At 36.5% G+C, this 27,735-nt stretch overlaps 1 protein-coding gene across 10 annotated transcripts in view; it reads right to left on the reverse strand.

Annotated features, from left to right (window-relative positions):
• LOC136031289 (solute carrier organic anion transporter family member 1C1-like) overlaps positions 1–27,735 on the reverse strand; it is a 178,652-nt gene that overhangs the window by 134,907 nt on the left and 16,010 nt on the right. For 3 of the 10 annotated variants that reach the window (XR_010618482.1, XR_010618481.1, XM_065710736.1), the window contains exons 1-2: positions 6,714–6,974; positions 2,642–2,776 (exon numbers count right to left, since the gene is read on the reverse strand). The exons of 1 other annotated variant lie outside the window; for it this stretch is intronic. Coding sequence is in view for 2 of the 9 variants with exons in the window: in XM_065710736.1 (XP_065566808.1) it covers positions 2,642–2,776; positions 6,714–6,930 (352 nt within the window). In the remaining 7 variants the exon portion in view is untranslated. Of the gene's footprint in view, positions 1–24; positions 228–551; positions 691–2,641; positions 2,777–6,713; positions 7,483–27,735 lie in introns of those variants that run through there. 6 more of the 10 variants (XR_010618485.1, XR_010618486.1, XR_010618487.1 and 3 more) reach the window with 5 other exon arrangements.

Raw genomic sequence — 27,735 nt, forward strand, 5'->3', positions numbered from 1 at the left:
AATTTGCCGGTTTCAGTTCTATTTTTTTTCAGAGCAAACTTTTCAATTTGAAGGATTTTGTATTATATGGTAGGGACAAATTTCCGAAAGACTATCGATACATTAAATCTATATAGGTGGTAATCAATCATCGTTTCTCGTCGACAGGCTTTAAGACTTCATATTCCCCTTTGAAAATTTAATAGACCATTAAAAATCCATCGTAACTGAACGTCAGTTTCCGTGTTCTAAAATAAAAGTATACAATTGTATAATAAATAGTTGCAGTACTAATAACTAGTACTAGTAACTAGTATAATAACTAGTTACACGGTACTCGTACTTCAAACCCAAGCTGGGTTTCGCCAGGAGGAACAATGCGAAATTCATAATTCCCCTTCCAATTTTATTTGATGTGTAAGATTAAACCCTCTTGCTTCTTAAAGACAATCCTACATATGGCACACCGTGAATATGACCTTGAAGAATGTTTTTTCTATAAAAATAAAATAGAATAAAATAAGGAGCACTTTTTTTTACCCACAAAGGTTTCATGATTGATAAAAACTTACTTTGTTCATTAGAGACAGCTGACAGACCGATCAACAGTCTTAAAAAGTAAAGCTTCTATTTATGTTTGAAGCGCCATTTCAAGTATCCAACTCAGAATCGGGTCAAACAGCTCTTCATAATACCCTTCAAAAGCAGTTCCTGGTAAGTTTAAAAATTATGAATATAATATATATATAAATTTTTTGTTTTTGTTTCTTTATAATACTCCGTACTTTGTGTTTTTTTTTATACTTTTAAAGTTCATTCATTCATTCATATGGAAGCATTTGATTTGCTACCAAGAAGATCCCTCGGAAACAAAAAAAAAAGAGTCATTATAAGATTTAACAAACAAGTTGTAAAATGGAAGACATAGAATATATTAAATGCGAAAAAGAGGAAGGACAACAAATAACTGAAACACCAGACACCGATGTCCTTTTGTAGACGCAGACGAAAACTAAATAAATTAATTTCTTAGCAGCGGCAGTGGTAGGGTATGTATAGACACAGATACAGCAATTTTTCTGAGGGGAAGGAGGCTAATAGTACTAAGTTTTATTGGGGGATCGGGGGCCAATGATCAAAAAATCATTTTATAAGATAATTCAACTGCCCAAAATTTGAATAAGAAGTGCCCAGAACTCCAAAAAAAAAAATTAGGAGTGAGGGGGGAGGCGTACCATCCCCTGGGTACGTTCCTGACTGTTAAACCATAATTAAAACTGTTCACAAAATTGCAGCACAATATAGGATGAACATTAAAAGATCATATTGATAATTTACTTTTAAAGGATCATAAGATGGCAAAAGAAAAGGGAGAAGAAGAAATCAAGATGGGTGATAAAAGAAATTTAAGTTTCAATGCTTCCCCTTTTAAAGATTAAACCTCATTTAGGATTTTTTTAGATTTATGAGGGCAAAATCTTAAGATCTAGACTCCTGAGTTTGCTAAATGGATGTGACTATCAAGTGATCTCTTACATTGTGCTTAATTTTATAATGTGTTTGGTTCTTTATCTCTAGTCTCTTGCTGACTTAATTACACGCAATCAATTCCTGTTTGCTTGGACCATTCACTTTACAAAAATCATGTATCATTGATTCATTCAGTCTTATATCTCTCACTGCCTGATTTTATGGAATTCATATTCCCATTTTCCTGAGATCTCTTCTAAAGATAAAACTAAACTTTATCCAGAAAACCAATTGTTCGGGGATTAAAACTTCACTTCATCTACATAAAATCATTTTTTGTTCTTTTATTTGCATCTTCTCTTCTCTTTCAGCTTCACAGAAATCTTGCAAAGGCCCAAAGATATGCCCTTTTTTTCTGGTCCCTCTTCTTTTCGACGGGTAATTCAAATAACCTCCAAACAAAAGCAGAAAGTAGATAAACATAGTGCCAAAGAGCGAAGACAAACCAGTGGGATTCGTCAAAGTACTGTTCATGCAATTTATCAATACCTGCTACATTACAAGAAGAATTTAGCCACCAATCTCCAAAATGATTCCGTAATGTGCTGGTAGAGAATTGTTAAGGGGGCGATACTTTTTTAAAAAGGGACCTCCCTTCCCTCTTTTCAGACTGATGGGATTACAATTCAAGATTTTCCGGCAAAGACCGAAGTTCTTACTAAGGTCTTTGCCAAGTTTCTTGACGACCACAGCAAGAAAGTTTCTGACTCCTCTTATCACACAGATACCGACTTCGATAGCGTCAATCGCCCTGTTCCGAAAGACCTGTGGGCAGTACGGCACCTCGACGTAACCACGTACTTTGGTCCAGATAATATATCACACATTGTTTTCAACCACTGTAGTATCAAACTCTCCGGCTATATGTCGTTATTCTTCCGCCACAGTTTTCACTCTGAATCCTTCTCAAGAATGTTTTTCAGGAGGAATTTCAGCGAGAGGGAGGGGATCTTCCCCTGGAGAATACGTTGGACCCTACGGAAATGATGCCAGCGTATCATATCCACGAAACTAATGCGCATTTCTGTTTACATTGATGGATAAGCTTTTTCATATATTTTTAGGTCCGAGCTATATTTAGCCTAAACCTCAATAGCCCTTTCTAATGAATAAATATAACTCAATACCATACCCTTGAGATCAATCACTTCTTTTTCGCTATCAAAGTTTGTACTCGTTACCTCTTCGGTAGGTGTCGGTAACTTTTTGGGAAACAAGGCCATAACCAGAGCTAACACTGGAATTATGCTGCCAATAATGATAAAACCTAGAATTAAAACAAATTATTAAATAAGAGAACTAAGAAGGAACTTGGTATCTTATTTTGAAAAGAGATAACGAATAAATTTTCAAATAGTTTGGGAATAGTTTAAGATGTTGCATAATCAGCTCATTAGAAATTTTAATATTTGCTTTTATCTCTCTTAAAAATATTCAGGTCAGCATGACCGTTCAAAATCAAATGAGTTAATTAGTGCAGAAAAGGGTTGGGTAATTGCAGTTCGAAGCAAATGTCTTAGATGAAAAGCAATTTTATATATTCGGCTTTAAACATAAATAAACCATACAGACAAATGAAAATTGAAAAACAGAAAACGCCTAAAAATTTTAGTATTGAGATTGTACTTATATAGCATGAATATGTAGATTTCATGTCTGGAAATCTATCTAAATGGGGAAACAAAATATAAAAGGAAAGCGAACAAAAACGAAAAAATTTAAAGTTATCTAGCAAAGAATCTAGAAAGAAAGAAAAAAAAACTGAAGAACTCTTCTGTGTGGCAAAACTGCACAAGATACGGCAAGATGACATAAAGGTGTCACCCACTTTCCGCCACCTGATATACATCTCGGAGATTGACGTGTCCCACACAGTTCCACCAGGTGTGGCACACCTCTTCCGTGCGTGGTGCAGTCTCCGCAATCCTTGGCACAGTTTCGCCACGCTTGGCATGCGCCACCTGGCCCGCGTCATTTCTGAAAGCCGGCGTCCCCTTGGATGACATGGTGAAAACCCCCTTTTAAGGATTTCTTGCTGAAGAAGCATTTTTTAGATGTTAAAAAACAACTTTGATCCAGAGGCGCCATTTGGGCCAAATCTTGAGGTGGGAATGAACTCCATCTGCCCCCCCCCCGATTCACTTTGTGTCGCGTAAGAAAAATCCGGGTTTTGACAGCATATTGATCGAATATTCTAAGTAAAAATGTATTTTTAGCACCCATGTGTTGCTTGAAAATGTACTGTAACCAAATATGGAACTCAGCCACACTGACCTCTAAGATTAATTATAACAACAAAGAATACAATCAACGAGGTATTCCTCAGCGAGAAACTTTCTTATTTAAGTAAACAATACGTTGGTGAAAGTAACCTTCATTGTTATTCTGAGGATTCTGACCAAAATCTCAGTTTTCCTTCAGCAGAAATCTTCCAGATCAAATATATTTACAAAAAGGAAAAACATAACAAGATAAAAAAAAAATATAACAACATTCAAGGTAACAAGGGGAACCGCCGAGCTTTCATCTTTGCAAAACCGTCAACAACCTGGTCGTAGTCCAATTTTTTTTACTAAATCCTTCTCTGTAAAAATCAAAAGGAGGTGACTGAGACGATCATCTCCTGTTACAGACCGCAGGTAGTTTTTCACTATATCTAGGCTAGAAAACAAACGCTCATTGCTCGCTGTTGTCTCAGGAAGTGTGGCAGCAATACGAAGTACTTTAATTACTTCTGAGTAAGCCACTGGTAATGCCTGAAGATGGTCGACAATGTCTAGGAAGTTTTCCGGCTTTTTCTCCTCATTGAGCAAGAAAGGCCTGGCAATACCAGCTTGAGGTTCGAGAAGAATGCTGTCGATATCCAGCTTGCCGTAAAGAGAAGAGAAACGCTTGAGCAGCTCTGTGTCCATAAACTTGGATCCAAGGCTTCGAGCGTACTCAGCACTGGCAAGTTATCTGTGAACCTTCTGTCAAATTCGGCTAGTAGACGGTCAAAAGTTTTGAAGTATTCTTGCTTCATTTCATCCGCCAAAGTAGTAGTCCAATTCCAGATTCGATGAAATTCTTTCCTAGCGTCCAAGTTGTCACAAATTGTTTCCGATGCTTGGTGATCTTTTGCGTTCTTCAAGGTCGTCCTTTCTGACCAACAGAGGAGGGTCTAGTCGCGGGTCCATTCACAGCAGGTACTTCAATTTCGAGTTCTGTTGCAAACTCTTTAGCCTTCTTGAAAAGCGATACAAATGAAGCATCTGAACGCAGGTCGGTGAGTTTGCTTCTTGTGGCCTGAATCAGGGTGCGCGATCGAGAAATAACCAAGTGGACGGCGACGGCATGGAGCTGCTGAGACAGCGGTTTTGTCGCTCGCATAATTGCTTCTATGTAGTGCAATTGGAAGATAACAAGGAACGATTCCATCAAGGAATGATAGGCCAGGAATTGAACTATTTTAGTCTATCAACTTAGAGGAATTACTGCAAATATTCAGAATTTATAATATTAATATAATCATCTAGGAAATGGGCATTTGACAGAACTTGAGAATTCAATTATGTATCTAACCTGTTTTCAAAGATTACAATGGTTAATAGCAAATAGTGTTATTATTATGGCCGGCAAAGGGCCCTTTTTGGTGGAAGCTTGGGCCCCCTGGAAAATCTGGGGTGGGCATTTGCCCACCCCTGCCCCCCCCCCCCAAATGGCGCCTCTGCTTAGATCATGTTTTAGACTGTACGTTTCTGTGCTCCAGAGAGGAGTCTGCTAAAATTTGATTTTTCGGCTTTTTTTCGTATGATGTGAGGACAGCACGGATATTTTTATTTCTCATCTGGGAATCTTTTCTATCAACACAATAAAATACAAAAGAAAACACAAATTTTATTTTGAAAAAAGCAAAAATCAGTAAACTTAAACAAAGAAAAAAAAACTGTAATGCTGCTTTACGACTTAATCCAAACAATTATGGCTCACAATTTCCAGTGAACACTGACAACAAACAATACGACAAATGTATTGCCAAAAATTTCCTAATTATCAACTAATCTTAAAATAAACAGATTTTTCTGAAAATAAATGAGGATTGGCTTGCAATAAATATTTGCACCTAGCAATTTTTTATAGCATTACTAATATTCCATTTTCAAACTAGTTGTATTTCATGTCCTTTCGACTAGTTTTTTAATTCATTTAGGTACTTTTTCCAGTTATTTAGCCACCATTAATTTCAGTAAAATTTTTACTTTGGTAAATTCTATTATAACCAATAAAGGGCACTTACTAGAGGTACTAGAATAACGACAGCTAAATCCCAAAATGTTAGGACTGTTATTTTGGCTGAGAGGCAAATTCCATTTACAATGCTTTGAGTCAGTCAGTAACTAATGAATTTTCGTTTTGTCAGCATTCTCTTGCACTAGGCGCAACAAGCCCCTGACCGACTTGAAATAACTGGGGTAAGACAAGGGATGGGAGTTAGAATCGTGCACTTCTTCCCAAAACATATCTATCCGCTAAATATATTTCAAATGCATTCAACTGCCCCATATGATTTAGACTAGTGTATGAATAATATTTGTTGGGGTGAGATAGAAGTAGGAAGGTATGGTGGTAGGGGGGTTGTTTCACGGGTGTACTATGGAAATGATATAGCTACAAGAATCTAGTGTTGTTTGGCTCTTTTATTCATTTTTATTTATTATTTTGTTAAGCTAAATTCTGATAGAGTGCGACAAAAAATTAAGAACTCGGCTACTCAGTTCAAATATTGAAAAAATACCAAGCACATTTTTACCTGATTCCTCAAGCCCTCTCCTTGCATGCATTGTCTTTGATTCCCAGGTCATTGTATTCTTTGCAGCATATATCGGCCGGTACAAGACATCATCTAATGCTTGTTATTAATTTTTCACCATCCATTCTCTTTTTTCTCAAAAATATCGCTTCGATAAACAATTTTTTCCATTTCAAGTTGAAGCGTGGAGTTTTTCGCTTTGGAAGACCTTTTTAAACTAAAATATGATATATATCTATATCAGTTTATTCTGCACTGAGGACGGTCAAGCGGAGGTCTTGACCGAAATATTTGCATAATTTTCAATTTTTTTACTGGTTGTTTATTGTCCTCGTTCTTCTTTTCTTTGCGATTTTGTATATTGTCAAGATCTTCAATTTATCTTTTCTGTTATTTTAAGGGAAAAAATACATACCCAGCCACCAAGCTCCAATCCATTGAGGGTCAGTCGGTTTTAAGGCTGGAGTTTCGTTCAAATTAACATACATCTTCAAAAATCCAGAAGCCATAATATATGCTGCCGTAGGACCAAGAAGCCGTAAGCTTGATACACATCCTAAAATGTTTACAATATGTAAAATAACAATTGAAATATTCAGCCCCCTAAATAACATAGGCTGTTCAGAGCCCATGCTCTAACTTTAGAGCAATATTAGTAGGGTTGTATTTAAATCAGTTTCTAAAAAATACTTAGGGTTCGATGTCAAAAACATGGTCTGTTCAGAACCCATGCTCTAATTTTAGAACAATATTAGTAGGGTCGTATTCAAATCGGTTTACAAAAAAATATACTTAGGATTCGATGTCAAAAATATGGACTGTTCAGAACCCATACTCGAAATTTAGTGCATTATTAGTAGGGTCGTATTCAGATCAGCTTAAAAAAAAAAAATACTTAGGGTTCGACGTCGAAAACATAGGCTGTCCAGAACGAATGCTTTTATTTTAGAGCAAGATTAGTAGGGTCGTATTTAAATCGGTTTCTAAAAGAAATAATTAGGGTTCGATGTCAAAACCTGAGTTGTTCAGAACCCATGCTCTAGTCTTAGAGCAATATCAGTAGGGTCGTATTCAAATCGGTTTCTAAAAAAAATACTTAGGGTTCGATGTCAAAAACATGGGCTGTTCACAACCCATGCTCTAATTTTAGAGCCAAATTAGTAGGGTCGCATTCAAATCGGTTTATAAAAAAAAATACTTAGGGTTGGATGTCAATAAGATTTTCGGTCGTAATTCTTGCTTTTAGGGAACATCCTGCTGATCACACGAAGTTCTAGTCAAATGCTTTGATAGTAAACCTGGAAGCATGTTTATATATATATATATATATATATATATATATATATATATATATATATATATATATATATATATATATATATATATATATATATATATATATATATATATATATATAATGTGAGCTTCATCAGTCGTTCCTATCAATTATTCACACAAATTCAGAAGAAAAACATGAGCTAGGACAGACAAGGAGGTAAGTATTCCTTTCAAGATACCATCCATTCTAACAGTTAAAGGGTACTTGTGTGTTATAGCGACCACACTAAGAAGTGAAGTTAGGTTAATCATAATGAAATATACCAATATGATGGAAATATAATACTTTAGCAACAACATTATGGAAACAACAACAGATGATCATGGAAAACAGGCAGCCCAGGACGCATTTTATTAAAAACCTAACCTAACCACCTCTATGCATTGGATATTTAATTAAAATATACTTGCATAGATACCGTTTATCTCGCCAGGCAGAGCTGATTATCTCCAAGTGGACACAGAAAACCGGTTTCATTACAGATCAAGAACAATGTGTTGTCACTATAACGCGCAAGTACCAGTTGCATCTTAGAAGTATCGATTCCTGAAAACTGTGATTTTCTAGGATCTTTGTTTTGGTTGTCTTAGAATCGTTAAATTTTAAGAGCAGAACAACATTTTCATTCTTGTTGCTATGTTGAAATGTGAGAATAAATAATCAAAACAAGTTTGTTAAATTTGACAACGTTTTTCGTCCGTAGAAATTCTGGCTTTAACGACCATTGCATCTTTAAAGATAACTGCATCTTCAAAGGTGAGCTACATCTTCTTGAGCCATTTGGTCCCATATGTTTTAACAAATTTTTTGCCGGCTTTTTATCCACGCCTCTTTTTTTTTACCTCGGCCCCCGCGAATACCGTGTCAATCGACCTTGTCAATCTGGGTAGTTTCAGCTTCCATATTATGCTCGGATAACATAGACAACAATCCACTAGGACTTTAGTCTAGGAAGATAGTATTCTACCCTGCATCTTACTACAGTCAGGCAGCTCAATAAGATAGGGCATGTGAATTAGCTCTCCCAAATCCCACACAGCAAACTCAAATGTCCAAAAGATTTCCAAAAAAAACCTTTTATGATGTGTCTCCCCTCCCGTGACCCATCCGCATCATACCCCAATCAATGAATCCCAGAAACCGTTACCTAAATCGATAGACTCTTAGGAAAGAGAATAAAAAAATCTGCCAAAAAAAGAAAAAAAGAAAACACAATCTGAAGATGAAGATCTAGCAAGTAATTTTAACTATATGATTATTTTCTTCCGAAAACGAGGTTTATCTTGTAATTTTATGACTAAATGATTCGTAAACTGATCGTGTGAGCATTTTCATGGGTAAGGGGGCCAGTGGACCAAGGGTGCCAATGTGACTCGTGGTGGGCACCAAATTAAACAGTTTATTTTAAAGGAGGAGGGTTGTCCCCTCCAACCTCAATGTATCTGTTCCTGGCCTAAATTGCTTTTAATTCTTTCATTCATCTAATTTCAACCAAATTAGCTGTATAGTTAAAATAAATAGATGGATAGATTTATTCACACGAAAGCCCTATTGGGCCGTTCGCTATTTAAATAGTCACAAAACTAAAGTTAAAGACTTTTTTGAGGGTGGAGGGGGTTAATTGCTAGTCAAAACTTACCTTTCGATTTCCGGGTATTTTTGGATATTTTACCAAAATATCTGGAAATATCCTTCGAACCCCTTGCACATTCAGCCATCATTCTTCGTCTCTTATCCATTTTATGCTCGTGTCCTGAATTTTTATTTCTATCCATTTTGAACTTTTAACTACAAGGGTACTTTTCAATATGTCATTGTGAATAGACAAATAGCTATAACTGTGTTATCACGTTTATGAAACGTGTTGAAGATACCTCTTTTATCTACAACAGGGGTTTCCATCTTCGTGAAATAGGAGAAAGTTCCATTTTATGCCAATTTTGCAGATATATACTGAAGCGGCTGAAGATAAATAATTTTTGTTCATTTTAAGTTTCAACTTTGCTCTTTAGCTACAAAATAATTATCAAATTAACAAGTATACTCAAGAAAAGAGTAAAAAAATAAAAAAGAATGGGATGCAAATGAGGGCGCCAGAAAAAACCTGGGGGGGGGGCTCAGGCCTCCCCCCTGGTCCAATAAATACATTTTTGGTGATGATATAGCTATCCATTGTCTTTGGGAAAAGGACGTTAAGTTACACAACTTGGTCATACAGTAACAAATAGATTGAAGTTGATTATCAGCCGCCGTAGTTCAGTAACTAGCGCGATAGACTTTGAATCAGATTCGCATGGGTTCAGTTCCTCCAACAGGCATTTTTATTTCAATCATGGTTTTCTGCTTTATATATGATTATTTTTCTGCTAATTCAAAGTTTTTGTTATTTTTTTTGTGAATTGTGAAATGTTTCATGATCTATTTTTGGATCAAATTACGTTCGGGCCCAAGGTCCTTGCCATTTAGAGGTTGGAGGAGCGTAGGCATATGGTTCTGGAGCCAATCAAAGTTGCATCTTCAAAGAAGGATTGCTTAATGTTATATCTATTCATATTATTTCCTTTTTGTTTTTACTATTTAATAGACAGAACAAAACTATTTGTAATGTATATAGAGAAATCATAGCACTAAGAACCTTTTGGCATTTTTTCCATGATATTTTTTTTTAGCTGTAAGGTTATCTTGGTGTTTATTAGGGGGAGGGGGGCGATGTTTAGTGAAATAAGTTAAACATACCAAAATTTTGCTTAGGCTTTAAAAACCTTAAAAATGTTCTTTAGAAAAATAGTTACTCTTTCCTAACTGTCGAGCTTGCCCACCTTCAAAAATTATGTACACCATTTTGTGTAGCATGGCTTTCTCGGCATTATTTGAAAAACAATCATACATTAAAAAAAGTTTTTTTTTCAACTGAAAGTAAGGAGCGACAATAAAACTTAAAACCAACAGAAATGTTTCCGTATATGAGGGCACTGCCACCATCAAAACAATTAAATAGATCTTTGTAGTGCCACTTCTGTATTAAATTTAAATTAAAAATGGACAAAGATTAATTTAAAAATTACGTTCTTTGAGGGAAGTAAAGAGCGAAGTTGAAACTTAAAACGAACAAAAATTATTGCTTTACAGTCTATCTCACATATATCAATAAAGCTAGTACAAATAAACCAAATAATCACATTTTCCTATGTTTGTAGGATTATAAAAAGCTAGCGCTTTACTGAAAACACAACACAAAATAGGAGAAACTGACTAAGGACACTTTTTACAATGTACAGATAAAGCATTTCTTTGAGTAATACCAAGTACATTTCTTACAATTTAAGATTGTTTATTAATCAGTATTGATGTTATAGCTGGTGAGACCAAAATATTACCTGATAAGTTTATCCAATATTTCTGTATGCTGTTCAGTGACTTTGCGGTCATTAAAAAGTATTTATTTTTAATTTTAAATTTTCAAGATAATTTTAATTGTATACTGAAAGTTACTCATATCACAACTGCTGTAAGACAATGAAAAGCTTTATAGATTAGTTGGTTGTTGTCAGACCACGTACTCACTTTTAACTAATAAATCAACATTCTTGTTTTTTGTACTTGGTCTCTGTGTTTGCAGTAAAGTGCTAGTGCAGGGCTAGGGGTGATCAGAACATCATAGAGGGGTGTGTAATAGCTCATTTGAGTTAAAATTCAATTTGATAGTGCCCTTTACTAAGTGACCATAAAAATGGAGGGCAACTAGTCCCCCCCTCCCTAAAGGCCCCTCCACCCAAAGTCATCCGATCAAAATTTAGAGATAGTCATTTTGTTAAACTTAGTTCAAAGGTCTAATATATTTTGTTTTGGTGATGATATAACCCTCCATAGTCCCTGGGGAAAGGGCTGTACACAGTATCTTTATCGGATGTATCGATATCACGCGTATCGGTAACGGGCGTATTGTTATTGGCCGTATTGGTGTTGCAGGTATCTTAGAAAGATTTTTAATAGCTAATTTAAAAGATATTGCTCGTATCTATGATCTTCCTACAAATTCCTCCATCAGCAAGTTTCAAATGACACTGAAAACGGCACTTTTGGAGCCATGTCTCAAGTGAAAAAGCTGGGGCTATTGGGCCCAAAACTTTTTAGAAAGACGTTTAATGACCCATTTGAAAACTATTACTCATATCTACGTGATTGTTATCCATTCTACCATCCGTAAGTGTAATATAGCACTAAAAACAACACTTTTAATGTCACTTCTTAATTAGAAAAACTATTTTTCTATTTAAAAGCTGTTGAAAACGATTCAGCGGAAAAATTCTTTTGATAGAGACTAAAATTTCTAATTGTTTTCTCGATTGCTCCAGAAATACCCCCTTCGGTTTAAGTTTTTTCCTGGGAATCCAAATATGCTGAAAATAGCCCCTGGAAAACTATCCATATGCAAAATAGAGTTGGCAAAGAGAAAGTGATAGACAAATAAAAAATTCATTTAGCAATTATGTCAAATCTCTCCGCTGTAAATTTACCCTTGAAAGCTAGCCCCTAGTAATTTACCTCCCCCATGGAAACTCTCTCCATGGAAATACACCCCAAGCACAAAATATTCCTTCCCAAAAAATGTTGTATACTTCCCCATAACAAATACTATACATAAGCAATGATCAACTTTCATAGCTTACAGGCCTCTCCCCACGGGCTGTGGGGAGGGGGTCATGCTACCCCTAAGGACATAGTTCAACTATTCTAAATAAAATAACTACCTAAAATTTTTGATTTTACGACTTTGGGGAAAACATAGGCGTAGGACAGGCCCCCTCCCATGTCTATTTTTCTAACGAATAGAAAAGGGGGAAGGGTGGAAGGTTAGTTGCTCTCCGACATTTCAGGCCACTTAAAAAGGGCACTATAAGTTTTAATTTCCGTTCAAATGCACTGTCTAACGATCTTCTTAGACCATTGTTTCGATACGATCGACTCTGAAAAAAAAAGAAAAAAAAAAGCAAGCAACCGTTATCTTTCTTTTGGCAAAAAAAAAATTCTACATTTTGCTATGAAGGAGCTTGAAACTTCTCAAATAGGGTTTTCTGGCACGCTAGTTCCCATGGTAGGATTTTCATTAAGATTCTTTGACTTTTATGGGCTGTTTATCCCCTGTTTCGAAAATCATGCAAATTTTCTCAGGCTCTTAACTTTTTATGGATAACAGTAAAAATAAATCTTATGATTTATGATAATAATAAATTCTTGATAAATCATATACTTGGAATCAGAATGATAAAACAACTCTTTTAATGTGTCTATTGATATCAAAATTCCATTTTTTAGAGTTTTGGTTACTATTGAGCTGAGTCACTCCTCACTGACAATACGGACTGTTTGGTACAGAATTAGTTCTAAGGAGAGACGAGGGGAAGGTGGATGTAGAGACTGATGTACAATCTCCAGGGCCGTCATTAGGAATTTTTTTGGTGGGCTGTTTTTCCATGGGGGGGGGACGAAAAAACTTAAAAAACAAATCGGAATGTGAGATTGTTATTTAATTCTCTTTATTTCTGGAAATATTTCAATTCTACACAGTTATTGCAAAATAAAGAATAACATTTAACCCAAAAATGAGCATTCCGTATAGGAGGGGGACTGCCTTTTCCTCAACCTCATGGTTTTAGAAACTTTGGAGGGTGCTTTTTACGTCAGAAATTGAGAGTTCTAGTCCTTTTTTAGAAGTCGAAAGTGATTGGAGACCAACCAGACGTCAAGAAGGGGGGGGGTAAACTTTGGCTTCCTTATGTTAGATTTTCTATTAGATCTATTAGATCATTATAAAGATTAGCATCTTTGTATTTCTCTGTATTTGTATTTTTATTACAAGTCAAGCCGTAATAAAATAACCCATTAGGAATTGACTTCCGCATGTCAAAATCAAGCAGCCTGTTTGTCAAAGTATCGATAAAATGATAGATAAAGGTTTTTGACAAAATTGGACGTAGCTAGTGAAAAAACAAAGGAGAAACATAACACTTTCTTTTTTAGTAAAAAAGTCAATATCTGTTTAAAATAACATATAAAACTATTAAACTCCCTTTGAGCATTATTGGCTTTATAAGCCATGAGCTGATCAAAAACAAAGTTTGTGGTGTAAACAGAGGCCTTTTTCGATGAAAACTAAAACGGAAGTTCTTGAAGAAGTCAGATGACATAAATAAAATCTGGTTCGTACTTTTAATTTAGACAACTAAGCTGTTTTAAATTATGTGTCATTCATATTTTCATTTATTTCTACCATCAAACAGTTCGTGGTAACGAACTGTAGTAAGGAGCGACCCGGCTCAATAGTAAACGAAACTCTAAAAAGCAGAATTTCGATGCTAAAAGATATATCAAAAGAATCGGATTTTTATGCTGATTTCAAATATATAGGTTTTATCAAATTTAGTCCTTGTCGTCAAAAGTTACGAGCCTGAGAAAATTTGCCTTATTTTGGAAAGTAGGGGGAAACACCCCCTAAAAGTTATAGGATCGTAACGAAACTCACACCATCGCATTCAGCGTATCAGAGAACCCTATAGAAAAAATTTCAAGGTCCAATCTACAAAAATGTGGGATTTCGTATTTTTTGCCAGAAGACTAATCACGGGTGCGTGTTTATTTGTTTGTTTGTTTGTTTTTTTTTTTTCCCAGGGGTCATCGTATCGACCAAGTGGTCCTAGAGTGTTGCAAGAGGGCTCATTCTAACGGAAATGAAAAGCTCTAGTGCCCTTTTTAAGTGACCGAAAAAATTGGAGGGCACCTAGGCCCCCTCCCACGCTCATTTTTTTCCCAAAGTCAACGGATCAAAATTTTGAGATAGCCATTTTGTTCCGCATAGTTGAAAACCACAATAACTATGTCTTTGGGGATGACTTTCCCCCCACAGTCCCTGGAGGAGGGGCTGCAAGTTACTAACTTTGACCAATGTTTACATACAGTAATGGTTATTGGGAAGTGTACCGACGTTTTCAGGGGGATTTTTCGTTTGGGTGTGGGAGGGGAGGGGACTATATGGGAGGATCTTTCCTTGGAGGAACATTTCACGGGGGAAGAGAAATTCAATGAAAAGGGCGCAGGATCTTCTAGCATTATTATTAAAAAAAAAACAATGAAAATATAAACATGAAAAAGTTTTTTCAATTGAAAGTAAGGAGAAGCATTAAAACTTAAAACGAACAGAGATTATTACGCATATGAGGGGTTCTAAAAATACTTTAGCATAAAGAGCGAGGTATTTAGAAGGAGATAAATACTTCGCTCTTTATGCTAAATTAATTTTAGTAATTTCAACCATTTATTCTACGGCCTTTCTGATTCAGGGGTCATTCTTAAAGAATTGGGACAAAACTTAAGATTTAGTGTGAAGAGCGAGGTATTAACGAGGGGACAAACTCCTTCATATATATAATCACAAATATAAGAATATAAAAGTTTGTTACGTAAGTTAATTCTTAAGTTACGTATATTTTTTACTAATAAAAACGTTCGTTAAAAATTAAAAGTTCTAGTTGTCTTTATGAGTAACCGAAAAATTGGAGGGCAACTAGGCCCCCTTCCCCATCCCTTATTTCTCAAAATCGTCTGATCAAAACTAAGAGAAAGCCATTTAGCCAAAAAAGAATTAATAGCAAATTTCATTTTAATAATTTATGTACAGAGAGCCAAAATCAGACATGCATTAATTCAAAAACTTTCAGAAATTAAATAAAAAAAACAAGTTTTTTGAAATGAAAGTAAGGAGCGACATTAAAACTTAAAACGAACAGAAATTACTCCTTATATGAAAGGGGCTTTTCCTCCTCGACACCCCGCTCCTTGCGCTAAAGTTTGACTCTTTCTCGCAACTCTACTTTTTAAAACAATAAAAAATTTTAGCGTAAAGAGCGGGATGTCGAGGAGGAAAAGCCCCTTTCATATAAGGAGTAATTTCTGTTCGTTTTAAGTTTTAATATCGCTCCTTACTTTCATTTCAAAAAACTTGTTTTTTTTATTTAATCTTGAAATAGAGCTTTTCAAAAAATTAGAGTGCGTGTGACAGTTTATTTTTATTTGATTACCAATGGTATTTTTGGAAAAATTACTTCGTATATATTTTTGGCTATGTTTAAACATGGAATTTCTTACTAAAAAATACCAGTTCCTGAGAAAGATATTGAGCATTGTTTAAGATAGAAAAATCGCATTAAATCAAAATGGAGTAGATCCCTCTTGATGTGCTAAGTACTAAAAATTGTTGTTTTAAAGTAAAATGTATAGAGTTGGGGACAACTCTAATCAAGGTGGGAAGTACTGTAGTTAACAGACAAATTAAGTCAGAAATTGATTTTAGTAAAACAAAAATATTAAGACACAAAATACAAAATGCGAAGTTTTGAAATACCACTTTTTACTAAAATAAAAGTTTGAAACTTAACTGTAAAATAACCACACATCCTTGTATGCCTAGGATTTTAAAGGAAATTTATAAATAAACACTTTCTTGGTATGTACGTCTGTGGCCCGGAAAGATGTGGTTCACCTAAGGTGTAAAAAATACATCATATGGTATCTTGCAACTTGATATATTATTTAATTCTCCGTTGACCTCTGGTCTCTTTTTAACTTAGGAATACCTTGGAATATTGTAAGTGCCTTATGGTCTTATACTTTGTAACTGTAATATTGTATACGTTTTATGCTGTGGGACAAATAGTCCCAGTGGTATATATATTGCCAGATTACTGTTCCGCTGTGTGTTGATTTTATTAGAGGAAATCATATTATACCAAACCTCTATATATAACATTATTTAAGCTTCTGGGGTCTATCCCAGTAGGTATGCTTCATACAATTAGTCCGGCCAAACCTATGGGAACGCTACCCTAGTTTAATCACCCTTAGGACCGTGTCCATACCTCCTCCAAGGTCAAGATTAACAACCATTGTACTACCATAACAAAATCTACTTTATTACAATTTCTTGCTTGCTCCTTTCAAGAGTGTTAGCTTTCCAATCATTTAATTTCCAAGAATGTTCTGTTTTGGGGAAAATTTTCCCCCTTCAGCCGAAAACAGTCATTCCATGGATGCACACAGAAGAATTAAGCAGTTTAATTTCCTGAAGACTCTTTATTGAGCAGTCTTTAAACATGATTCGTTTTTTTCGCCTATCAGCCACTTACGAAAAAACCACCACCTCCACAGTATTTTTTTTATGTGTTTGTGCTGTTGCATTGGTGATTCCTTTTTTCATTATATAATCTTTGGCATTAAAAGTATCTCGGCAACGATAGTAGGAAGTAGGGAATAGGATAAAAAGAGCATATACGGATGTCTGGCAAAACGTCACTAAATCCTTAAGCTTTTTAAGTGTCTTTTCAAAAGATCGAATTGTAAGATAAATTGTACAAATGTAGCATTTCTCTTATCCCTGAAAGATACCCGGACCAACCACTAATAGCTCTGTGACTTTAATGTATTCTTGTAGAAAATCAACGCCAGAAGAATCAAAACTAGGTCTAAAAAACTCAGAGACATGACATCTTTTTCGTTGCAATCTATCAAGCGTTTCACATTGTCATGTTTCGAATTGCTTTAAGTTGTCGAGGGTATGGTGAGCTGTCTATTGTATGCTTTTTTGACAGCATCTGCGGCTCTTGAGCTCTTTTTAACAGCGTCCCAGAAAGAATAAGCCAGTATTTGACCCTCATTACTGGAGATAGTCGGGAATTCTCTAAATCATTTACTGAAGTTTGAAGCATTGTCAGTTGCCTCCACCCACCTTTCTTTCAACTGCAATTTACAAACTGTAATATCTCGCAAAGACACTATTCAGCTGCTCAGCGATTTTGTCGCAAGTATGTGAGCCTTTAAAACTTGACAGGGAAAAGCAATAGATTTCTACCAAAGTACTTCATCAAGCAAATGATCAGCCATTCACAGGTAGCTTTTGTTGTTAGCAGACCAAATGTCTGCAGTCAAGGACATAGTCTGTCAGCTCAAACTCACGAATTATGGTTTTCTGTACTTCACAACTGCAATGACCCATCCTTATCTATTTTTCCGTTAATGTAAAAAAAAAATATCCATTCCAATCGAGAGGTAATTCAACATACCCCTTGTATTCCTCGTTTAAAATTTCAGTTCCTCGGTGCTATTTTAGAAAATTAGAATCCCTTGTGAGACGTTTCTAAAGCGTCACAGTGAGTGTCTTCCTAATAAAGTTGGTATTGAAATTGAAAACTGGTCCAAAGTACTTGACTACTAGACTTTACAAGCTGATTGACTTCCTGATGAAGACAGTCTATAAAAGACAGGGGAACAAGGCCTTATACAGGGAGGGGACTAGGGATCTGATTCCTGTCCCCCCAAAGACAGTTTGAACAAAAATGAATATAAACTTTTTTTGATACATTCTTAAATTTTTATACCCCCTCCCTCAAACAAAAATTCTAGATACAACCCAGGAGGAGAGTGAATGCAGGAAGTAAAATTTTGTTGTTTGGCAATTCTTATGATTTCAATGTTGTTGCGTTTTCAATTTCTTTAACTACAACACTACAAAACAAGCCCCTTTTCAATAAAAAATGCAACGAAAAGATTTTTTTTTAATCTAGGAGGTAGGAGGAAAAAGATCTTGAAGGGGAAATTCCCCACCGTATTGAAACCACTTGCACTTGATGCAAGTTACTTTATGATAATGCACGTTATATTGTGATATTATTAAATTTACTCCAAATAGGGAGACAAAAGCTGGATGTCTTACCACTCGAGCAATTCTTGCAGGGAAAATGCCTATTTTCCAACTGAAACCACTGGTTAATGATCAATACAGGTAATTCACGGAAACTAAAGGGGGATTGGGGCAAAAAAATATTTTCCAGAGCCCAGGAACGGGGATTTTGTTGTGTTTTCAATTTCTTAAACGAAAATACATAAAAAATATGACTTTTTTAACAGAATTACAACGAAAAGATTTTGATAAATTTATGATTAGCATAGGGAGTAGCAGGGAGGTGATCTTGCAGGGAGAATACCCTCCGCATCCCAATTGAAGCCACTGGCCTTGATATTTGCTACTTGATAATAGTGCAGGTTATATTGTGACATTATTAAATTTGCTCCAAATATGGACATTAAGCTGGATTCCTAATCACCCAAGCAAAATACACAGCAACGAAACAATAAGCCTGCATCAGGTAAATGATTGCTTACTTTAATTTTATCAGTATTTATCTGTATTTACAGATAGTTTTATCTGTATTTATCCTTTTCATTCTTCATTTAATTAAAAATTTCTGTATTTCCACCTTGTTACTAGAAATAACTAAAAAGTATCTAAACTAAAATTTTGGAAATTTTTGAGTTGGGGTAGGAGGGGGAATTCAAAACTTCTTCTCGTGACATAATTTTTTATCTAAAGTCAATTCTGATGTTTGTAATGGCGTATCTCGAAGCACTTTAGAAAAATTTAAAAGAATCAAAACTTGAATTTTTAAAAATTTTCATTTGGGGGAGAAGAGGGAAATCAAAAACATCGTCCCATAACATAATCTATCCTCCAAAGTTGATTCTAATGTTTTTACTGGTCTATCTCTCTGCACCATAGAAATATTTAAAAAGGTATCCAAACTAGAATTCTAAAAAATTTGAGCTGGGGGAGGAGGAGGAATTCAAAAAAATCTTCCCATATGACATAATTTGTCCTCTGAAGTCGATTCTGATGTATTTAATAGTCTAACTCTCAGTGCTTTTAGTAATATTGTTCAAAAATATTTACAGATATTTAAAAAGTATATAAACTTGAATTTTTAAAAATTTTGAATTGGGAGAAGATGGGGAGAATTAAAATATCTTCCTATGATATAATTTGCCCTCTAAAGTCAACACTGATGTTTTTATTGGCCTATCTCTCAGCGCTTTAGAAAAATTTAGAAAGTATCTAAACTAGAATTTTAGAAATTTTTGAGTTGAAGGAAAAGGGGGAAGCCAAACACATCTATCCATGACATTATCTATCCTCTAAAGTCGATTCTAATGTTTTCACTGGTCTATCTCTCAGCGCTTTAGATTTAAAAAGAATCATAAGTAGAATTTTTGAAATTTTGAGTCGGGGGAGGAAGGGGAATTCAAAAACATCATCCCATGACATAATCTGTCCTCTAAAGTCGATTCTGATCTTTTTACCGGTCTATCTCTCAGCACTTTAGAAACATATAAAAAGCATCTAAACTAGAATTATAGAAATTTTTGAGTTGGGGAGAAGGGGAAGTGAAAAACATGTTCCCATGACATAATCAGTAGTGGTATTAGCATGAGTATTAGTAGTACAAAACTATAGGATATCTTCAAGGTTTTATAAAACAATCCATAGAGATAAAATTGAAGAGTATGAGAGAAATTAGTAATAGAGAGTAAAACCTTGGAAAAACGCAAGGTTAGCTATGTGGAGCTTTAGTCAGACACGTCCAGTTCCACTGGAAAAGCACTGAAAAGTAGTAGTAGTAGTAGTAGTAGTAGTAGTAGTGGTAGTAGCTGTAGTATTTATTTGGACAAAGAAGTTATTTGGAGAAAGAAGTAGTAGTAATAGTAGCAGTAGCAGTATTTATTTGAGCAAATAAGTTATTTGGGGAAAGTAGTAGCAGTAGAAGTAGTGGCAACACTTGTAGGAGCAGCAGCAGTAGTAGTATTTATTTGGACAAAGAAGTTATTTGGGGAAAGTATTACTCGTAGTAGTAGTAGTCGTAAAAAAATTTAAGAGATCTCTAAGGTTTTATAAGACAACCCACAGAGATAAAATTGAAGAATCTGAGAGAAATTACTAAAAGAATTACTAAAAATTACTAAATAAAATTACTTTGTTATGATGCTAGCTTAAAAAAATTAACCAAATCATGTTTGAGTATTTTAAAAGCAATTAGTGAAAACAAAGAACTACCACATAATGAAAAATATGTCACATAATAGAATATTACTTATGTTTCAGTGTATGAATGGTTTAACCCCTGATGTTTTTAAGAGTTTTATCAAATTAATAGTGACCTGCATAATTATGGAACTAGGCAAAGTGATAATATAGTTGTTGATTTGAGTTGTGGTACCAGGTATTCATTTTCAATGAAACATCTTGGTCCATCTGTATGGAATCAGCTACCATTGAGCAGTAGGGTGGTGGAACACTTACCTCGGTTTAAAAAGAATTTAAAAGATTATTTTTTTGGGAAAAATTGTTCAATTTTATTTGGCTGTTAGGGTGGGTTGGAGAGGAATAGGAGCTGGAGAGATAAGGGTAGGATGGGCAGGGAAAAAGGTGGGGTTGAAAGGCAAGGGTGGGAAGGGGAGGAGGGAGTATCGGAGATTGAATTTGTTATTATTATTTTTCTTTTATATTTTTGTTTATATATTATTTTTAATTCAGTTACTGATTTATATACTTTTTTCTTGTGTATAGGGTATAGTTTATATATAAAGATTGTAATTAAATGGCTGATGTTTAATAAACAGCTGAATCAATAAGTAAGTAGTTACGTGGGCTTTCGCGTGAACAAAAACCCTCCTAGGTTTTCTCCAGCGCGATGATGTTGTTTGATTTATTTGTTTATTTTTGAATATGGAATAATAAACTTATGAATTTATTACAGTCTTTAACTATAAAAAAAAGGAGGAAAAACAATCAAAGGCATATAAGAAATAGGAATATTTAAAAACAAAAAGTTAATTTTGCATTGTCAATATATTGAAAAAAAAAGTTCTCCTATTTGATGGATTAGTGTTGCCACACGGGAGTCAAAAAAAGTGCACACCGGTTTTTGTCTCGTAGATTTCTGAGCATTGTTTGGAGAGTACCCTAACAGCCCTAGCTATAAGGTACTCCAGAAAAAGCAAAAAATAAAGAACACAAAATAATACCAGGAAATTGAAGACATTACAAACAACGCAATGAAAAATATTGATAATTCAAAAAACCAGGTTTTATTTATGTATAAAAATGTAAGGAAATTAATCAAAAACCTAGACAGCTCACTATTTAAAGCACCAACTTTTAGGAACAAATTAGGAACAAAAATTTCTTTGAAAAAGGCTCATTAGAGAACGGTTGACATCTTCGATTAATATCATTCTTTTGCATACTTCATGGCAGTACCCTCAAAGTGACGTCATGTTGTGTCTGAATATCATAGTAGAGCATATGAAAAAAATAATTTTTTATGACATCACAGATGGGGAAAAACCATGACGTCGTTTTCACTATATTACTTGTGATTCCGGATTCGTCAACCACTTGATAAGAAGTAACGAATATGCATAGTGTAAAAAAAAAATATTAATTGGAACTGCAATTGTGGGTGTCGCAGTATCCATTTGTGTTGCTGGTGTTAGAAAATATATTGCTAAAAAAAAAAGATCTCAAAAGTGTCACCGAGAATATGGAGTCGCAGAAAGAATCAAAGAAAATGTTGGAGAAGGTTTCTGAACCTGTTGTTGAAACCCTAGCTGCCAATAGTATGAAGAGACAGGAGGCAAACAAAGTTGCTGCAAAGTCTTAAAATTCAAAGGAAGAGCTCAAAACAGCCACCGAGGCTATGGAGTCGCAAAAAAAATTTGATGAGGAAGGATTCGTTGAAGATTTTCAAAAAGGTGAGCCAAAAAAATTTAACGACAACCTACCAATGCTCTCATAGTCTAAAATACTGGAAGGGAATAAAAAAATGCTGGAGAAACTTGCTAAAAAAAAAAAAAGATCTCAAAACTGTCACCGAGGATATGGAGTCGCAGAAAGAATCAGAGAAAATGTTGGAGGTTTCTGACCCTGTTGTTGAAACCTTAGCTGCCAATAGTATGAAGAGACAGGAGGCAAACAAAGTTGCTGCAAAGTCTGAAAATTCAAAGGAAGAGACAGAAGTGGAAAAGACACCAGTTGCCAAAGATTTTGATGAGGAGGGATTCGTTGAAGATTTTCAAAAAGGTAAGCCAAAAAAATTTAACGACAACCTACCAAAGCTCTCACAGTCTAAGCTACTGGTTGGAGTTGAAAAAGTTAGAAAAAATGAAAAAAATGAGAAAAGGCTGGAGAAGGTTTCTGAACCTGTAACCGTAGCTGCTAAAAGTTTGAAGAGACAGGAGGTGAATGCATTGAAAGATGATGCCCAAAAAAAATAAAACTGGGAATAGGTGAAAAAGACGCCAAATCAAAAAAAAAGAATAAATGCGAACAAAGTTGCTGCAAACTATAAAACTTCAGAAAAAGAGAAACAAGCGGAGAAGACACCAGTTGCCGAAAATTTTGACGAGGAAGGATTCGGTGAAGATTTTCAAAAGGTGAGCCTAAAAAATTTAACGACACCCTACCAAAGCTCTCACAGTCTAAGCTACTGGTTGGAGTTGAAAAAGTTCGAAAAAATGAAAAAAATGAGAAAAGGCTGGAGAAGGGTTCTGAACCTGTAACCATAGCTGCTAAAAGTTTGAAGAGACAGGAGGTGAGTGCATTGTCCATTCGTATCAGTGCATATCCATTTCAAGAATGGGAGATCGCAGGTCGGATGTAGCTGACGAGCAGATGTGGCTGATGTAGCGGATGAGCAACAAAAGAGTTGGTTCTAAGTATAAGGCTCGTGCGAGCGATATCTTCATCCGCCAGCCACCAGAGAAGTCTTTTGAAGTCTTGTTTTGCATTTCAGGAATCAAATCCAAGACCAGAAAGAAGTCGACGGGCCTTAGGTTCTGCTGAGTCAGCTCCAATTGCTTTCCATTCACTGTTTATACAGTGAAGTCGCTCCGTGATTTTTTCCATATTTTCCCCATTTTTTTCTTGATACGTTTTAAGTTTTTGTCTTTCCTCCATTAGTTTACAGCGTTCAGTGTCTGCATTCAGAATAATTGTAACTGGTGTTTTTTCATCAGCTACAACTTCCTGTTCACAAAGTAATACGTCAATATGAGGTGGAATTTGAAGTTTTTTCTCAGCAATATGACGAAGCAATGTTGTCTTGCCAGATCCATTTCGGTCAACAAGGTCATACCTTCTGCCCATTGCTATTGAAAACGAAGCATTTGACAAAATCTCAAGGCTACCAGCTTCAATTGACAAACAGTCAATCTTTATATCACCAATTTCAATTTTGCCTCGGCCATTAGCAAATTGTTGTACCGGAGACAGAGAAAAGACCTCCTCACATGCACTAGCGCCGGAACTTTCCATTTTAGATGTTGCAATTTTACTCTTATTGTTTGCCTGCTCTTTCTTTTTATCCTTGCGTGAGAGCTTTGGTAGGTCAGTGTTAAATTTTTTAGGCTCACCTTTTTGAAAATCTTCACCGAATCCTTCCTCGTCAAAATTTTCGGCAACTGGTGTCTTTTCCGCTTGTTTCTCTTTTTCTGAAGTTTTAGAGTTTGCAGCAACTTTGTTCGCATTTATTCTTTTTTTTTATTTGGCGTCTTTTTCATCTATTCCCAGTTTTATTTTTCTCTGGGCATCATCTTTCAATGCACTCACCTCCTGTCTCTTCAAACTTTTAGCAGCTACGGTTACAGGTTCAGAAACTTTCTCCAGCCTTTTCTCATTTTTTTTAACTTTTTCAACTCCAACCAGTAGCTTAGACTGTGAGAGCTTTGGTAGGTTGTCGTTAAATTTTTTTGGCTTACCTTTTTGAAAATCTTCAACGAATCCTTCCTCATCAAAATCTTCGACAACTGGTGTCTTTTCCACTTCTGTCTCTTCCTTTGAATTTTCAGACTTAGCAGCAACTTTGTTTGCCTCCTGTCTCTTTATACTATTGGCAGCTAGGGTTTCAACAACAGGTTCAGAAACCTCCAACATTTTCTCTGATTCTTTCTGCGACTCCATATCCTCGGTGACAGTTTTGAGATCTTTTTTTTTTTTTTTAGCAAGTTTCTCCAGCATTTTTTTATTCCCTTCCAGTATTTTAGACTATGAGAGCATTGGTAGGTTGTCGTTAAATTTTTTTGGCTCACCTTTTTGAAAATCTTCAACGAATCCTTCCTCATCAAATTTTTTTTGCAACTCCATAGCCTCGGTGGCTGTTCTGAGTTCTTCCTTTGAATTTCCAGACTTTGCAGCAACTTTGTTTGCCTCCTGTCTCTTCATACTATTGGCAGCTAGGGTTTCAACAACAGGTTCAGAAACCTTCTCCAACATTTTCTTTGATTCTTTCTGCAACTCCATATCCTAGGTGACACTTCTGAGATCTTTTTTTTTTTTTAGCAATATATTTTCTAACACAAGCAACACAAATGGATACTGCAACACCCAAAATTGCAGTTCCAATTAATATTTTTTTTACATTATGCATATTCGTTACTTCTGATCAAGTGACTGAGTACCTACTGAGTCACCTTCTCGGTAGGGGCCCACCCCAGGCCACTCAGCGCGTCCCCAGGTGGCGGATAGGGGAAAGCCTTGCAGATATGCAGGGTACCTCCGGTGGTGACGGAGGCGCGGACCAAGGGGGGACCCAGCCCCTGGGGGTCCTAAAATATAACTGAGATACCCTCGCCTGGGGGACATAAATTCAGGAGGAGGAGGAAGAAGGCCCCTCTGATGTAGACTGAGCTGGGCCCACCGGCGTGTGGATATGTCCCGTCAGCTTCAAACCTTCTCCCAACAATGGGTAAAATCGTATGGTAGGGCAGATTATCATCGTGGGAGGATCCTCTTCAGGGGGACAACTGCGAAAGGGCGGAAAATTCAGCGACGAACAACAGCCTCTGCAAGTTGACGGAGAGGAGTGGCTTACCGCCGTCTCCTAACCAGCCTTGAAACCTCTCCTTTTAACAAATGAATTATGGGCTCTATAAATCAAAGCAGAATTACTACCGCCTCCGGGGAAACCGACGAACCTAGCAATTTGATGATGATGATGATGATGATGGCGAATTGAAGTAATATTGAACATACTACCGCGTACAGGGAAGCCGAAGAACATGCTACCGCGTACGGGGAAACCGACGAACATGCTACCGCGTACGGGGAAGCCGACGATCATAATAGGCCTAAGACGACCCCTGGACGGGATGAGGATACCCTGCGACTCATCGCCACTAAAACTGTACTCAACATAGGAACACTCAACACCCAGACTCTAGCCAAACCAGGAAAAATGGATCTACTACTGAGAGAACTAAACCGATACAAGTGGGACTTAGTTGGGCTATCTGAGACACACCTCCCCCGAACCAGTGAAGAAACTATCTCTGGAACCTCCCTCCTACTCTCGGGACACACCGATGGCACTCAGAGACAGGGTGTTGGATTCATCCTCTCACCAACTACAAAAAAGACGCTGATCTCCTTCACGCCCGTATCAGAAAGGATAGCAACCATTAGACTAAAGGGAATCGTGTCAAACCTTACCATCGTCCAGGTATATGCTCCCAACTCTGCCCGAAGCGATGAAGAATGCGAACAGTTCTACTTTCAACTTCAAAGTGTCACCAACCAAACACCAAAGAAAGATATACTCATCGTCATGGGCGACTTCAACGCTATCATGGGCAAAGATCAGATTGATCAGAGAGATGTAATGGGACTGCATGGCCACGGCCGACTGAACGGAAGAGGTGAAAGGCTAATTAGTGTCTTTAGAGAAAACGACCTGTATATAACTAACACCGCCTTTAAACACAGACACCGCCGTAAGGTCACCTGGAGATCCCCTGACAGAGTAACTGAAAACATGATAGACTATGTGCTGATATCTAAACGCTGGAAGTCCTCAATAATGGATACTGTATCCCTTCCTGGTGCAGACTTTGATTCGGATCACTCACTCCTGATGTCCAAACTTGAGCTAAGACTGAAACGACTCCCTAAGACGACAAGAATCTCTAGATTCCGGACAGAGCTGCGTCGCGACCCCATAAAAAAAGGCGCCTATACCACCAGCCTATCGTCAAAATTCCGAGCTATCCTAGAGAACTTCACTTCCCTCACCACTGTCGAAGAGATTGATCAACTGGCTGAGCATGCAACTTCTGCAGTTTTGGAGACAGCAAATGCTGTCTTCAGGAGGAAAACGAAAGACGAAAAGCCGTGAATTACTGAAGAAATAATCCAACTATGTAACCAAAAGCGTCTCTGCAACAACAAAGCTGACCCATGCAGCCGAGACACTTATAAATATCTCAAAAGGAGAATCGAACGGGAAGTCCGAAAGGCCTTGCGTAACCAGGTTACCGGGAAATGCAAGGAATGCGAAACCCAGTTTAGGAACAGAAACAGTCAAAAACTCTTCAAAACAGTTCGTGAACTGTCTAGCAGGAAAGATCCCATCTCCACAGCAATCCTAGACAAACAAAACAATCCCATCAATGACACAAAAATGAAGCTCAAGCAATGGAAGGAATATTTTGAAGATAAATTAAATCCGCAGATCATTGCTGATCCCAGCATCCTAAACTCCTTCCCCATTAATGATCGAAAACCTCCACCACCACTCTTAAAATCAGAAACTGAGGCAGCGATAAGATCCCTGAAACGAGGGACGGCCCCAGGACTGGAAGGTATCACTGCTGAACTAATTAACATTGACTCAGAGGACGTCGCCAAATTGTACCACAAAGTTGTGTCAGCCGCATGGTCAATGGGCCACGTCCCACAGCTATGGTGTAAGGCAGCAGTGGTCCCAATCCACAAAAAAAGGCTCAAGAAGAGAGTGTGAGAACTACCGCCCAATCAGCTTGACCAGTCATCAAACTAGAATACTGACCAAAACTCTCCTACATAGAATCCAAGCAATTACAACCTCCGTTCTGGGTGAATACCAAGCTGGCTTTTGACCGGGACGATCGACCATTGACCAAATCTTCACCGTTCGCCAGCTCATGGAACGCTTTGTCGAGTTCAACAGAGACCTATATCATCTCTTTATTGACGTTCAGCAAGCCTTCAATTTAATCTGGAGGAAAGGTCTGTGGCACATCCTAAGACATTACGGTATCCCCCACCAAATCGTCACGATTATTGAGAATATATACAGCCAATCCAGAAGCCGGATACTCACCACTGATGGACTCTCTGATGAATTCTCAACATCCTCGGGAGTTTTACAAGGATGTATTCTGTCGCCCCACCTGTTCAACCTGT

This window comes from Artemia franciscana, chromosome 9 (genome assembly GCF_032884065.1).
Source record: "Artemia franciscana chromosome 9, ASM3288406v1, whole genome shotgun sequence".
Taxonomy (NCBI): domain Eukaryota; kingdom Metazoa; phylum Arthropoda; class Branchiopoda; order Anostraca; family Artemiidae; genus Artemia; species Artemia franciscana.